The 14494-nt window shown below is 39.9% G+C and overlaps 1 protein-coding gene and 1 non-coding gene across 2 annotated transcripts; one reads left to right on the forward strand and one right to left on the reverse strand.

The window, feature by feature from the left end:
* The first annotated feature begins 214 nt into the window (after positions 1–214).
* Positions 215–8495, forward strand: DNTTIP2 (deoxynucleotidyltransferase terminal interacting protein 2). Its single transcript, XM_005521263.3, has 7 exons — positions 215–339; positions 1167–2893; positions 4340–4472; positions 5131–5226; positions 5606–5770; positions 6913–7022; positions 8343–8495. The coding sequence occupies exons 1-7, from the start codon at positions 232–234 to the stop codon at positions 8434–8436; spliced, it is 2433 nt and encodes an 810-aa protein (XP_005521320.2). The 5' UTR covers positions 215–231; the 3' UTR covers positions 8437–8495.
* Positions 8496–11747: 3252 nt separating this feature from the next.
* TRNAR-UCU (transfer RNA arginine (anticodon UCU)) lies at positions 11748–11834 on the reverse strand. Its single transcript is given in 2 exon segments — positions 11748–11783; positions 11798–11834. It is a non-coding gene; the product is annotated as a tRNA-Arg (tRNA).
* Positions 11835–14494: the final 2660 nt, after the last annotated feature.

Below are 14494 nucleotides of genomic sequence, written 5' to 3' on the forward strand. Positions count from 1 at the left end.
GTAAGCTTTTTAGTGCAGCATTTTACACTGTCACACATTTTACACTTTCCCAAGTGCCTGCACCCGGCGATTCCTCCGCGTCCTGGCACGCACCGCGCTGCCCCGCGGGGCCGGGCCGGGCCGGGCAGAGCGGGCGGGGCCGCCCCGGAACCTCGTTCCCTCCGCGGGGCCCGGAAGGGCGGGCGGCCGGAAGGAAGGCGGGCAGGGAGGAAGCTGCGGCGCGGCGGCAACATGGTGAACACCAGGCGGGGGGCGGCGCGGCGCCGGGAGCAGGGGGCCCGGGCAGGCGGCGGCAGCAGCCTCGGCGGTCCCGATGGCGATCCCGATGGCGGTGCGGAGGTGAGCGGGGCCGGGAGCGGGGCGGGCGGGGCAGCCTCCGCACGGAGCGCGGGGTCGGAGCGCGGCCGCGGAGCCCGGAGGGGCGGTGTCTGTGCGCCCGCTCGCCGTGCCACTGCCGCAGCCGGCCCTCCGGGATGGAGCAGCCGCCGGAGGTCATTGGGCCATTTAGCGCTGGGGGTTAAAGGTAGGCTTATTTTTCTTTGCGTGACAGATCTTTCAGCATTTCTCTGTCACTTAAAATAATCATACCTAGTTTTGCGATTGCTGAGAGGGCAGTTTGTTCGTAGACCTAAAATTGATTTTGGACACCATTTTGGGGCATATTTTGACAGTTGATAGTATTTAGTGGTTTATAGTTGTCTTATATATAGATTCAAATGTCTCTCTCTCTCTCTATATATATATGTATATATATATATATGAAGTTCAAAGACTATAGAAGATTTTTAGTATTTCTGAACATTTTTTCTGGATTTGCTTTTCCTGACAACTTCACATAACTTTTTAGAATTAGAAGATATTTGTTTATATTTCTTACAGGATGTATGTGTTTCTTCTCCTGCCCTGACCAAGATACAGTAGAGAGATAAGCAAGTGATGGTTTATTAAGACTTGTCCCACATAGATAGGGCTACACATTGACATGTAATATGATGTTAGTTTGAGTAGATTTGTTTAAAAATATTCTCAGTGATTTTTATAGCATTATATATTTTAGCATTATATATTATATATATTTTAGAGCATTTTTTATAGCATTATATGTTTTAGCATGATATATTATATATTAGAGCATTCTTTTTACCTTTTTTTTATTCCTTTTCTAGGTGAGGTCTGCTGAAATTAGTACTCCTGTGACTAGGAGGATGACTAGAAGAACTAAATCAGTTCGTAAGCCAGAGGTGATTCAGGAATCTCAGTTTGAAGAGTTGGAACATGCAGAAATTAAATCAGATGTTAGTGATAGTTCAGAGATGCAGATCACTGGGAATGAAAGCAGAGCTGTTCAGTCAGCACAATCAGTTGCTGAACCACAAGTTGATGGTGATGTGTCAGAAGCAGAATCAAACTGCTCTTCTGTGTGTGGTCTCCAGACACCTTTACTTGTAAGAATAACCCGAAGGCGACAAATTGTAATTCCTTATCAACCAGAGTCTGCTGACAAGAAAAAAGACAATACAGCTTTTGTAAATAAGTTAAGTAGGATTCTGGATGAAGATGATGTCTCTGAAGCCGAGTCTTGTTCCTCTGCTGTTTCTGGTGTCCAGATGCCTAATGTTCCCACAAGTACAAGGAGCGGACAAAGTAAAAAGAAATTGCAGCCACAGAGCGTTTGTGAAGCCCAGAGTGAAGATACTTCTGATGCAGTATCATGTTGTCTAAGTTCTCATGTGGAACCATCTGTCACTACCAAACGTATTACTAGGAGCATGCAAATTAAGTCACATGCAGAAAATACTAAGCAGAGTGAGAAAAAAAATAGATTTGTTTCAGAAGATGAGAATTTATTTGAGGACACTGTTGAATCTGAGCCCACAATTTCTGATTCTGGACCTACTGCAGAACTTGTCAGTGACACAGAAGATGCTTCCACCCTCACTGACAGTAACACAGAACCCAGTCCACCTAAAAGCAGATGTGCTTCCAAATGTGCTAATGCACCCCAGAGTGAAGACATGAAAGAAGAGATTTTAAATGATGTGACATCCAGTCTTACAAAAACAAAACAAAGCAATGCTAAGTCACCTGTGAAAAAACAAAAAAAAAATACACAGTCTGTTGAGACAGACCATTCAGAAGCAATATGTAGCCAAATACAAGCAGATCACAGTAAAATACTTGCGAGGGAGGGGAAGTTAGAGCGTGTGGCTGTTTCTTTGACTGACTGCATGAGTCCCAAAAAATTTCTAGAATCCCAAGGACAAGAAACACCAAATGAAAGTAAAAAAATTGCAGAATGTGAAAGAGCAGACGCTGAGGCAGATGCACAGCAGTCTTCATCATGTGATGAGAAATTAAGGAGCAGTAAGCAAACCAGTGCAGTGAGCAGCCCATCAAAGGACATGGCTGTTACACACACAACTAAAAGCATTGATAAAAGCAGGATGTGCGAAATTGGTGCAGACAGTGGTGACAACCAAACAAAAGAATATGTAGTATCCCACAGCAGTAAAAAACCAAGTAGTGATAATGACTCTGTTGCATTGTTTCTGAGTGAAAGTGATGACTCTGAAAATAGTGATGTGGCAGACATAGATACAGTTAATAAGAATCTGTGCTATAAAAAGTCAGATGAGAGAACTCCCTCCTTCAAAAAATCTTTAAAAAGCAGTTCGCTGCATGTTGAAGGTCTTTTTGTAATTGATACTGAGCCTGGCATGAGTTCCAGCCAAAAGTATTATCTGGATGATGTAGACCAAGACAGTGGTGATGAAAGTAAGCATGAAGGAGATGAAAAAGATAAAGAATTAGACTTGGAAGAGGATGAAGAGGAATTGATAGATGAAGATGAAAAAGATGAAGATGATGATATGTTGAAAAGTAAGGTTGACATGTAAGTATCTTGCTAGGAATAGCTAAAGAATCTGCATTTCATTTAAGCATATGTACATTAGAATATGCACATTAAGTGCAGAATAATAAGGGACTAGTCGCATCACATATGTCATGTTGCTGCAGAAAATGGTGTTGCACATATTATAAAATATGAATAAGGTCCATAAATGTAGGTTTTGGGATTTTTTTCCGTTTTAAATATACTAGTAACAGAACTCTGAAATTTTTTTTTTGGCATCTGGAGGCCTTGTACATGTTCAGCTTAAAAAATTATGTGAAACTGTTTTAAACTGGTCTGGCTGACTGAATTGATTATTCAGGTCACCATTTTATTTTTTTTTTTTTCCAGTTGGAATGTAGATAACAAAAGATCCAGTAAATTCCTTACACATTGCCTGATTAAATTTTTTTTTTTTTTAAAGTTGCATATAATTTTATGTGTCAGTTCTTGCTGTGCTGTGGATGGTGATACTTCAGGTGAAACCTAGCATGGAATCAGAATAATTTAGGTGGGGTGATACTTCTTGAATTCTTGTACTCCAGCTGCTGCTAAAATCCCTTCTTATGTTTAAAGTATAATAGTTGTTTAGGTTGGATAGATAAATCTTAATCTAGTTAAAACCTTCTGGTAGACCAGAAGTCTTAGCTAAGAAGACTTAACCAAGCAGTCAGTGTGAAGGCATTGTACAATATCAGTCACAGTTTGATAGAAAGTTGTTAGAAGTTTGTATTAATAAGCATTCAAGCTACAGTAAATACCTGTTGTATCTCCTTAGATATTATCATCTTTTCTCCATTGTACTTTAGAGCTTTTAAACATTCTTGTCATCAAAAACAGCCATTGTCATTGTTTGTGGATACATCCCTTTGGCTGTGAAAGACTAACTCTGAAATTTGATAGAACCATCGGGGCTCTCTGGGTGCAATCATCCAATCACTTTCTTACCCAAGTTTAATGACTTTGTTCCTAGTATGGTTATACAGACAGGGACTTAAACATTCCCTCAATGAATTCTACTTTCTTCATACTGCTTATTAAGAGTTACAGTATTTTTACCACCGATATGTTTTTTCTCTTTAGCTAGCAAGCTTGTATAAAAGGATGCTGGTCATGAGTTCTTCTGGCAAGGTTAAGAAAATTGACGGATTCAATTATACAGAAGCTAATAGTATCTGAGAGTCCAGCATTCGAGTTAATACGGAAGATTTGTGGAAGTGATTCCACGGGAATTTTTTAATAATAAGTCTTATTTCATTTAATGGCATGAATCTCCCCACACCTGTCATTTCAAAATTACATAATCTAGATAACAAGACTTAAAATCATTGCAGAATCTAATTGTGAAGAATAAGAAAAATATTTTTTCTTTAATCTTCCTCAGAGTACAGTAGGTTTAGGCTGCGCATGTTACAATGTTTTAATAATTAATTATTTCTCCTTTAGTTTGCATCTTTCCAGTAGCATAGACCCTGGTCTGAATATCAAGAAGCTTGGAGGTTTATATATCAGTTTTGATGCAAAAAATCAGAAGTCTAGATTGAGTGTGATTAAACCACTGAAGGAGAAGAAGGACCAGGTAATGTGTTTACAATTATTCAGTTATCTGTGACTACAGTAACATGAAGCTGTTAAATGGAGAAGGTTGTTTGATTTTAAAGAAGTACCCTTTTCATGGCTCATTGAGAACTTACATTCTTTTTTGACCAAAGTGTGGTTTTATATTTAGTTTTAATAGTGAAAGTTTAAATATACCTGACTTTTCAGAAACTGAAAACTAGTGCAAATTCTAGCATCTTGTAAAATAAACCAGATTTTATTATACTGGAGTTTTGCCTAATGATACACAAGCTTAAGGTCCGCTGACAAGATATTTAGTCCATAGCCGGAATGAATTTCAGTAAATAAGTCTATACCCTATTATGGGCTTAGCAGGTTTCTTTTCAAAAGCATCCTTTGAAGTAAAGGGAATATGTTATTTTTATTGACTCTTTTTTTTGGCTCATCCATGATAGTCCTCTTTACTCCGGAGGATTTGCTGTCTCGCTTCCTCTGGAACAAGTCAGTTGCTTTCTGTTGTCCAGTGTTCTATTTTGAAGATCCTTATTGCTTGTATATTGCATTGGAATGCTTGCTTAGATTTTGCATGATTCCTTCAGTAGGTTTTGTAAATACAGTTAAGCAGTAAAATTTGTATCAGTGAGGTTGTTCTCTGATGTTCAAAAAAATTCTTACAGCTCTTGCAGAAGAGTGTAATAACTCCAGACTTTGAAAGAAAGGAATGTGTCCCACCCTACAAGGAGTCACTTCACCAGCTAAAGAAGCAGCGCAGGGTAAGTGAAGAGCTGGTAATGCCTCAAATAACAAAATAAGCTGTGGTAGAAAGCTGCATGCTGGGACTCTGTGCATATCCAGGCCTCACTGGAAATGGAGTGATGAATTCCAATTTAGTGTCTTCTTTGAGCTGTCCTGTGAAAAGTTATCCTTTCAGTCAGTAGCCCAGTGAAGTGAATGGTTATATGTTCAGTACAAATCTGTCATTGATGCAGTGCTGGTAACCTCCTTTATAACAGTGGTCATAAAATACGTATTTTAAGGGTAGATATTTGCATTCTAAATGCTTTATTAGTCTTTTGTATAGGGAGGAGTTCCCTCTTCTGTCCCATCCTAGTTACTGAATGCAAATTCATTGTTCATGGTATTGCATCCTAGGCAGAGCGAGAGAAAACAACAGGTGATGGCTGGTTTGGTATGAAAGCACCAGAAATCACAAGTGAACTGAAAAATGATCTTAAAGTTCTGAAAATGAGAGCGTCTTTGGACCCTAAGCATTTCTATAAGAAGAACGATAGAGATGGTCTCCCCAAGTACTTCCAGGTAAGGAAGCAGCAGAAGGTGGCATTGTACTGCTGAAGTTTTGAACAGCTGTTTAAGGATACCTTATAATGTCTATTTTGTAGGTAGCTTCTATGTTTATTTAATTTCCTATCTTTATTATTAAAGTGTTTTGATTACTTGGCTGGAGTTTGCAACTATTTAACTTTGTGTTACATAGGTGTATATGCTGTTGACTTTTTTAGCCTTGGCCGATCTCATAGAAGTGAACAAATATCTTACTGAATCCATATTTGAACCCTCGGATGACTAGATTTTTGCTGCTTTTTTGGAGTACAGGTCTTTTTAAGCAAGTGTTTAGACAATAATAGGCTTTTATTTTTTTACTAGCTGATATAGTTTAAATGGAGAGAGCTACCTTTCTTATAAGCTGAAATTTTTTCTGCTTGTATCTCTCAGCTTTGAAATGGTTTGCATCAATAAATTACTACAGAAGCTATAGAAATAGACCTCCAGAAACTTTGACTATTTAGCATGCTTGAGGAAATGCTTTCATTTCTCAAAACGATGCCACTTGACTCTGAAGGGTGGAGGGTGTTGTATGTTTTTAAAATCAGAGAAACATAGACTGAAGTGTTACACAAAATTAGATCCATGCAAGTTTATTTTCACTGCATGAAACATGTACTGTGTGTATATCTTTACTGCTAACCTGAGCTATGAGAGCTGACTGACATGCTGGTTTGAAAAAATGTGATAATTTTCAGGATGAAGCCCTTGTATTAAATTAGCTGCTGTGTAGTCATCTAGCAAAACCACCAGAATGAGAGACAGGAATAGGTTTAAGGTGGTCATAAACGTTTCTTTTCCCTTATGTTTAAAATGTTTAAAAGTTAAGAACTGGATTTCATTTATGAATTAGTATTGATACAGCAGTCCAGCATTGAAAACTGTACAGTCTTAAAGCTCAGGCTTTCTTCTCTGCACTCCCCAAAGAGACCAAAAGGGATTCTGCATACAAAACATGACTTACTGATTCTGGTATTTTGCACTTTTATTAAGCAGCTGTCATGATCATGTGTAGGTGTCTTCGCACTTATTGATGCGATTTAAAAAAAAAAAAGGCATAATAATCAACATCTTGTTGCTCATGTACAGTAAGAATTTTCATTTTTCTTTCCTAGGTTGGAACTGTAGTTGATTCTCCCATAGACTTTTACCACAGTCGAATCCCTAAGAAACAGAGGAAGAGAACAATTGTGGAAGAGCTGCTTGCAGATTCAGAGTTCAGAAGGTATTTTAAAGTAGTTTTGTAATTTTAATATCCTGTGTAAAAAAAGGAGTATTTTTAACTCCGTAGCCTTTTTTGGTTTTATTCAGCTTGTAGGGTGGTTAGCACTTCCATAGTACTGCCATTTAGAAGGCCTAAGGAACCTTTATCTAAGGGGATAATTAGACTGAGATAAGGTATATTTCGTCTTCCTTAAAGGGTTTTATCCAGCTTTGGTCATCACTGTTGGCAGCCACTCTTAAAGACTGATTATTTTTTCTTGGCATAATGGATAAAAAAGAGCAGCCTGTAATTCTGTGAATGTTGATATTATTTAATTTTATAAATACATCAGTCTGCCACCTGTCATGGGAGTCAAAACTCTGCTAGAAGAGTTATGTAAGATTATGATTGGATTAATTAATGTCTGCATAGCTTGCAGTTCTCGGAGTAGATCATTTAGTTGGTCCATTTTGGTATTGGTTATTACATGATGTTAATCTGCATGTCTCTTTTCACATAATGAATTTTTTTCTTTGAAGTAGTGCGTGATTTGGCATTACAGAGTTAATTTTGTTAGACTTGTAACCTTAACTGTAATGTTGGGAAGGCAAGTTGCTGCATCTGTTTCTTAAGTAGTTTTCTGGTTTGACTGATAAATTAGGTATTTATTAGAAAGTAGTTTTAAAAATCTATATATTTGAAATTTGATCAGTTGATTTATGTTGTGGCTAATTAAGGGATTTAATAATATACTTCAGCATTAGTGCAGGTATTTGTCAGATTTTGTTGTTGCATTTAAAGCCTCAGCACTGCTCAGTGTGCAGTGTCTGTCATACTCATCAGTGTAGGTTCATAATAGTCTGTGTTAGAGGAGCTAGCAGCTCACATTCAGTAATTACCCTGCTCACTGTTTAGTATTCACCTTAGCTTTCTGTCTGGAGTAGAGTAAGGTTTATTATCTTGAGTGTGGTGAGAAGGCACTATAAAAGCAGGTGTAATTTCTTCATGGTATTGTTGAAATGGTTGAGTCTTCCCCTTAAGAGCAGTAGTGGTGTTTCAGCAGACTGTCCAAAATGTGACTGCATATGCAGTGAAGACCCAAACCAAAATTAATTACAAAATTCAATAGAATTTACTTCCAAAGCAAATTTACCTGCATTTATTATTGATCCAACTGTTGATTCTCCTTTACTTACACATAAATGTATAAATCAAAGAATCTGATTCAGAAAACATGAGAAAACTCAGTTTGGCAAATAATGTGCATAGAGTACTGTCCACGTTATCTTTTCCTGAACTTTGGTTTGCCATGCTTAAAAGTAAATTATCTATTTTGTTCAGATATAATAAAAAGAAGTATCAGGAGATCATGAGTGAAAAAGCAGCTTTTGCAGCAGGGAAGAGGAATCGGAAGAAGAAGAAATTTCACAATTAAGAATTGAAGAAAAATACCAAGCTGGAACAACTTACTTGTTATAAAACTTTCTTACAGAATGCTTTGGTTGTGGTGTTTTGTTTGTTTTTTTTTAAGATTGCAGGTCACGTACAAATTGAGGTTTAGGGAAATTCTTGCCACAGGAATTTGCAAGGAAGCTTTAGAAAATTATCAGGTATCTCAATTTAAATTAATTTAGATTTTTCAATTACTTTTTATTTTAATTAATATTTATGTAAAGAGATAATGATATGAAAGCATATTGTTACATTTGAGTGCAAAATTCAGTTTCACAGATTGGGGTCTTCTCAGGTTTCAGACTTCACATCAATTAATTAGTAAATTCAGTTTAAAGTTTTTTGTGTAATTCATCTTGTCACATATTGTGTGCCAGAATATATTTTCCCTGACTAGTCAGAGGTCCTGCTGGCCAAAAGTAATGGAAGGCATTGAAAAATCATTTGGTTGTGAAGGATTTATTTCAACACTGATCATAATAATATAGAGAATGTCCTGGAATTTAGTGCTTACACATATACTTTCATATTTATGTGTGCATATATTATAATATATATATTATTTCTAAGATACAAACTGCATATTATTTAATAAATAATATAAGTAATATTTATATGTAAAATTTTAACAGTCATGTTTTGCTTTTATTAACTTCTACCATTTGATAATTGTCTAATGATATTTTGAAAATGACATTGGCATCGATTATCTAGGGTGTGGTGTGCAGATTGTGTCTGTTAGCTGACCTGGAACAAGGTGAACAAATGGAATGAGTCTGGAAGGTCCCTGCTGCCACTGTAGAGCCAGAGATGTCATCAGCTCAGTTCCCCCTCAGTGACAGGTCAAGACCGTTTGTGGTTGTCAGAACTGCTGTGGTGTTTGGTTGGTTTTCAATGACCTGGTCATTTTATTGCTGTTACAATTAGTGTAATTTAGTTACTGCTCTGAGGTGGCAGAAAAGATGGATAATAGAAGAAATTAAACTGGCACTACATTGTCTTAGGTGGCTTGGGGGATTAGGATGTAGAAGTCACTATCAGAGGAGCAGTGGTTGATTGGTTTCTTACCACAAGAGCTCTGAATTTTAAAGGTTGCAAATCTTAAGCAAGAATTGCTTAAAATGATGTTCTTGACTAATGTTTAACCATCAAGTTTTCTACTGAGAAGTAGATTTTTTAAGGATTAGTTAGTTGTGCTGAAATGAGCATTGTGGTAGATACTGACCACCAACTGAAGCTTGAAATAACTTTTCCTCAGATCCTTTGGGATTTTTTTTTTTTTTAATCATTCCGTAGTTGGCCATAATGTTTTACTACCGAAAACAGACAGGAATCTAGAGTCCTTCAAAAGTCTTCACTGTCAGGAGATGAATGGTGTCAAAGTGAATTCATTGGGAAATATTTAACAAGTACAAGTAGAACCACCTATCCCCAGGTCTCAGTTAGTATGCACAGGCTATTTTAATGCAATGATACTTGTGCTAGTATCTCAATTTCCAGTAAATTATAAAAAAGCCAGTAAAAACAACTATGGTGTCATGTTCGCAGGCTGAGACATGGAAGCACAAAAAAGTTAATACTGAACATGGAGAAGAAAACCAGGCACCACAGTAGTTTTCATCCTGTTGCATCCTGAGGTGTTCAGGTGCAGCTTTGGAGAAGCAGCATGCAAGCCTGAAAGCCTTCAAAAGAGAAATGCAGGCTGTGGTGTTACACATCAAACAGCATCTCCGTGCCTGTTGCTCAGGCTGCTCAATAGCTACAGAAGTTACTTCATGTGCAGCATAGCTAGAAAGGGATTTGGTTTGTGTTCTATATCCTTTCCCTTCCTTTTATTCTTCTAATCCCTTCAGTTTTGTCCCACACTGTGCCCAGCGAGTGTTCTGTGCAGACGGGCCAAGGTGTGCTGGCCGTTCCCAGGGCTGCAGGTGGCACTTGCAGGTTGTGCTGGCCGGCTGTGCCAGTCACCCTTGCCTGAGCCTGTGCCTCAGCCTCTGGGAGACAGTCACTGGACAGAGCACCTTTCCTTCGCCACCAGTTTACACTAAAGCACTGACAGACGGGCTTTGAAATCGACGTAAAGTTTAAGGTGCTGGAGAGATTAAAACCCAAATGCACCATGCAAATGCCTGTGGTTATTAGATTTCTCTGAAAACACATAAAAACTTCTGTGAAGCTTTGCCTGTCAATTACAAGTAGCATTTCCTTTTTATGGCAGAAATATTTGTGCTAATTTGTAATTCTGCCTTTACTGACTGTGATGGTAAATGTGCCTGATGGTGTGTTTCATTTTCAGATTTTCCTTTATTGCTTTTAAATAAGCGTTATTACAGTTGGAAATTATACCTGCAGAATTAAAAATAATTTATCAAGAAAACTCCACAAATTAATAATTCAGGAGTAATGAATTAATTTATCCTATTCTGAGCAAAATCAAGTTGGTTTGTTTATTGCTGCTGTTGTTTTGTTTTACCACCTAATTTGATTGCTGTAATTAAAACGGTTCTTCATCTTCAATCTGTCGGTAAGTTAGAAAAGATGATGTCGATTCCGGTGTTTTGTCGGCTGCAGTTTGTGGGCTTGTTTCATTACTAAAAAGTAACCAGAAATTTATCACGGTGACCCATCTTAACTGAAGTGCCTCCAGGAAAGAAAAAGTCCTGGTTTTTCAAGTAAAATTACTTTCTGCAGACTGTCCTGGAAGCGTAGCGGCCCCACGGGGCTGGCTGTCGGTTCTGACCGCTCTGACGGAGCTCGGGCCGGGTAAAGGGGAGCAGAGCCCTTCTCCCGCTGCCTGAGGGCGGCGGGACCGGGCAAAGGAGAACTGAGCCCTTCTCCCGCTTCCTGAGGGCGTCGGGGCCGGGCAAAGGAGAACTGAGCCCTTCTCCCGCTTCCTGAGGGCGTCGGGGCCGGGCAAAGGAGAACTGAGCCTTTCTCCCGCTGCCTGAGGGCGGCGGGGCCCAGAGGAGAAGAAGAGCCGAGCCCTTCTCGTGCTCTGCCTTCTCGCTGGCGGTGAGGAAGCCTCGTGTCGCCGGGCCGAGCGGACACGGCAGGTTCGGTCGATGGCGGCTGGTGCCGCACGCTTCCAGCGCTCCCCAGACCGCCAGGCACTGCGGGAGGCGGTCCCGGAGAGCCTCGCTGACGGGAGAAGGGCCAGGCCGGATACCTGCGGCGGTGAGGTAAGGGACGGGAGAGCGCGGGGGAAAGCTTTCCGCCCAAAAGGAGTAGGGGGCGGGGAAATTTATAAAAACTAAAAAAAAAAAAAAAAAAAAAAAAAAAGGAAAAGAGAACACACGACTCCGCCGGGACTCGAACCCGGAACCTTTGAATCCCTTCAAACCCTCTAGAAGTCCAATGCGCTATCCATTGCGCCACGGAGCCACCTGTTGGAGTCTTCGCCCACCGTCCATAGAGCCTGCGCATGCCGTCACGCGTTACCCGCGAATGCTTCGGCTTTTTTTTTCTCCTTTTTTCAGTTTCATTTTTCTTATCCAGCATGAATAGGGCTAGTCGTACACCGGGATGCGCAAACGAGCCTCGCGGCAGCCCCTGTGTGCTGCCTGGGCGCTGCCTACGGCCCGGGTGGAGTCCACAGCTTCCTGTGCAGCGCTCGCCACGGGCCTGCGTCCTCGTTTCTCACGGAAGACCGACTTCATCGGTGATCAGTATAAAATGTTGTTATCCCACTCTGACGTTTCCAGTATTGATCCTTATGCTCGAGGGATATAATTATAATCCACAATTGCCTTGTATTGAGGAACTCTTCCTCCAGAAGTCTGTAAATGTTCAGTAGCACCGCCCTCCCCAGTGGATTCAGAAAGGGGAATTTTTCCATAAAAGTTGTAATTCTAGTCTGAAAAAAGTCTGAAATACTATTTTTTAAAACCATAAATAGGCATAATAGAAACTAGGATAGAAATCCTAGAGACAGGAGTATGCAGTTATTCTTTCTTTAACCTTGCCCTCCAGTATATTGCAAGTGGAGCAAGTGGAGTGTGGCCTTCTGCTCAGGGAGGGCACGCAGGGCTCTGGACAGTGAGGACTGTGCAATAAAACTTCGTGCTACACTTTATCATAATTTAAAACTACAGGTATCCATAAGAGTGGAGGATAGCACGTAAATAAGCACACCCTAAAATCTGAGGATCAAGGAAGCTAATCACACACACATGTAAAACAACTTGGAGACACAATCCCCGAGGTATTGCATCCAGGACTGAGATACCGAGTGCAATGAATAACCGAGGTGACTCAGGCACTCCAGCAGTGTGTCCTGTGTTTCCCGGCAAGCCAGCTGCTGCACCTGTGGCCAGCAGTGAGCCAGAGCTCTTGTGCTGCCTGACGACTGAATAGCTCCTGCAATGCTGCCCAGAAAAGGAGGTTGCTGGAAGCATTCAGCAGGCACAGCAAGTACCAAATTGGAGGTACAACCCCCAAGCTAACAGACTGTTGTTGAGCCAGAACATTTGTAAACAAACCAAAATTCACTAAGCTGTACAAGATTCAGAGCAGGTCTGGTCAAATTTCTAAGCTCTGGGTCTTACCACAATTGTTCTGCTATGGATAGAATTCTTCATAGTGCTCCTGGTAAAGGAATGCAAAGTCTGGAAAATTTGACTCCTCAAAGCCCTGTAGTGCAGAAAAGAAGCAGAAGTCTTGTTTTTAAGAACTGAGTTGATCTTCAGAATAATAAGCTTAAATTTATGTTTGTGCAATTCAAATAAACCTCTTGTCAGTAACTAAGAATCACTGTAAACATCCTGTAGTTTGTGGACACCTGGGCACGCTCATTGTGGGGTGCAGTGAGGGTTGGTGCCTCATCCAAGTGATCTGGTAGTGTGGCGCCTTTGGACAGCATGGCACTAAGTAGCTGCAGATGGTAAAGAACCAGAGAAGAACCATTCTTTTCTGTCACAAGCCTGGTTCTGAGACGGTAAGAGTGAAGATTTGACACTCACATGATTGTTACTTCCTCTTATGTTTTCGTTGTGGATAGTTGGTTTATAAAGTTAAAAAAGGGCTGGTTCCATTCATGCAGGATGACTGACTAGGAAAACGTTTGGAATTTTTCCAGAGATGTTTCAAAATATTCAAGTCGTTTTGCATTTTTATTGTGTGAATGCAGTCCCTATGCAAAGTCCACAGTTGCATTTGGACAGCAGATGGAGCTACTGCATGAGAAGCAGGGCCGCTCACGGGTCATGAACTCGGGAACTGTGGTCATAGGCAAAAACGAGCGACCTGATTAACCTCTGCTGGCGCCTGGACCCAGATCAGTCCTTTGGACTTTCTCTCTTCTGGGACTGTCTGAAGTCCACTTCTGTTGCAAGCTGGCTTTCATTTCAGCTTCTCTTCAACTTTATGTTTTTTTTTTCACGGAGCAGAAGTTACTTGGAATAGAGTTGTGCTGAGTTTAGTTACTGGCACTCAAAGAAATTTTACTGAGCTCAACCATGTGCCATTTTGCTAATTTTTAATGGGAGGAGAAACTGAGGTAGGAATACCTTGACACAAGTCAGGAAGTGCATCAATGGCAGGCAAAAAAAATTATCATATAGGAGTATTCTATTGATTAAAATAGATGTTATTTATGTTATAAATATAAACAGATGTTATAACATCTACATGTTATTTATTAAATTGATCTTTGAGAGATGTTTTACAACATGGGTTTCAACATGAACTGCTATTGATGTACTGTAGTGGTGTGTACTATATATCCAATTACTTTTGGTAGGATTTGAGCTTTAAAATGAATTAAAACAGCAGTTTCCAAATTTGCAGGGCTTCTACAGAGGTTTGTTGGGAGTACCACCACCTTTCTCTAAGAACAAGTGTAATTAATACTCTTGTTGAAAGAAGTTAGAGAAGGCTCTCATGCATAGATTACCTAAATGGGACCCTTGCACCATCTGTACATTTACAATGTAGGATTTACAGTGGGAGGATTATTACAACCCTACTGCTCTAATGATTCACCTGTGTAGTGCAGAAAGAGAAAACATTCTTCAAAGTGGCAGGAAAAAATGCTGGGATGCACA

This window comes from Pseudopodoces humilis, chromosome 10 (assembly GCF_049639895.1).
Source record: "Pseudopodoces humilis isolate 2021_Gansu_Grassland_sample_001 chromosome 10, ASM4963989v1, whole genome shotgun sequence".
NCBI classification, from domain to species: Eukaryota; Metazoa; Chordata; class Aves; order Passeriformes; family Paridae; genus Pseudopodoces; species Pseudopodoces humilis.

What these genes read in the sequence shown, in the direction of transcription:
- DNTTIP2 (XM_005521263.3), top strand. Translation starts at nt 232, where the DNA reads ATGGTGAACACCAGGCGGGGGGCGGCGCGGCGCCGGGAGCAGGGGGCC. An exon ending in ATCCCGATGGCGGTGCGGAG is followed by an intron (nt 340 to 1,166) that starts GTGAGCGGGGCC and finishes TTCCTTTTCTAG; the next exon opens with GTGAGGTCTGCTGAAATTAG. An exon ending in TGAAGGAGAAGAAGGACCAG is followed by an intron (nt 4,473 to 5,130) that starts GTAATGTGTTTA and finishes AAATTCTTACAG; the next exon opens with CTCTTGCAGAAGAGTGTAAT.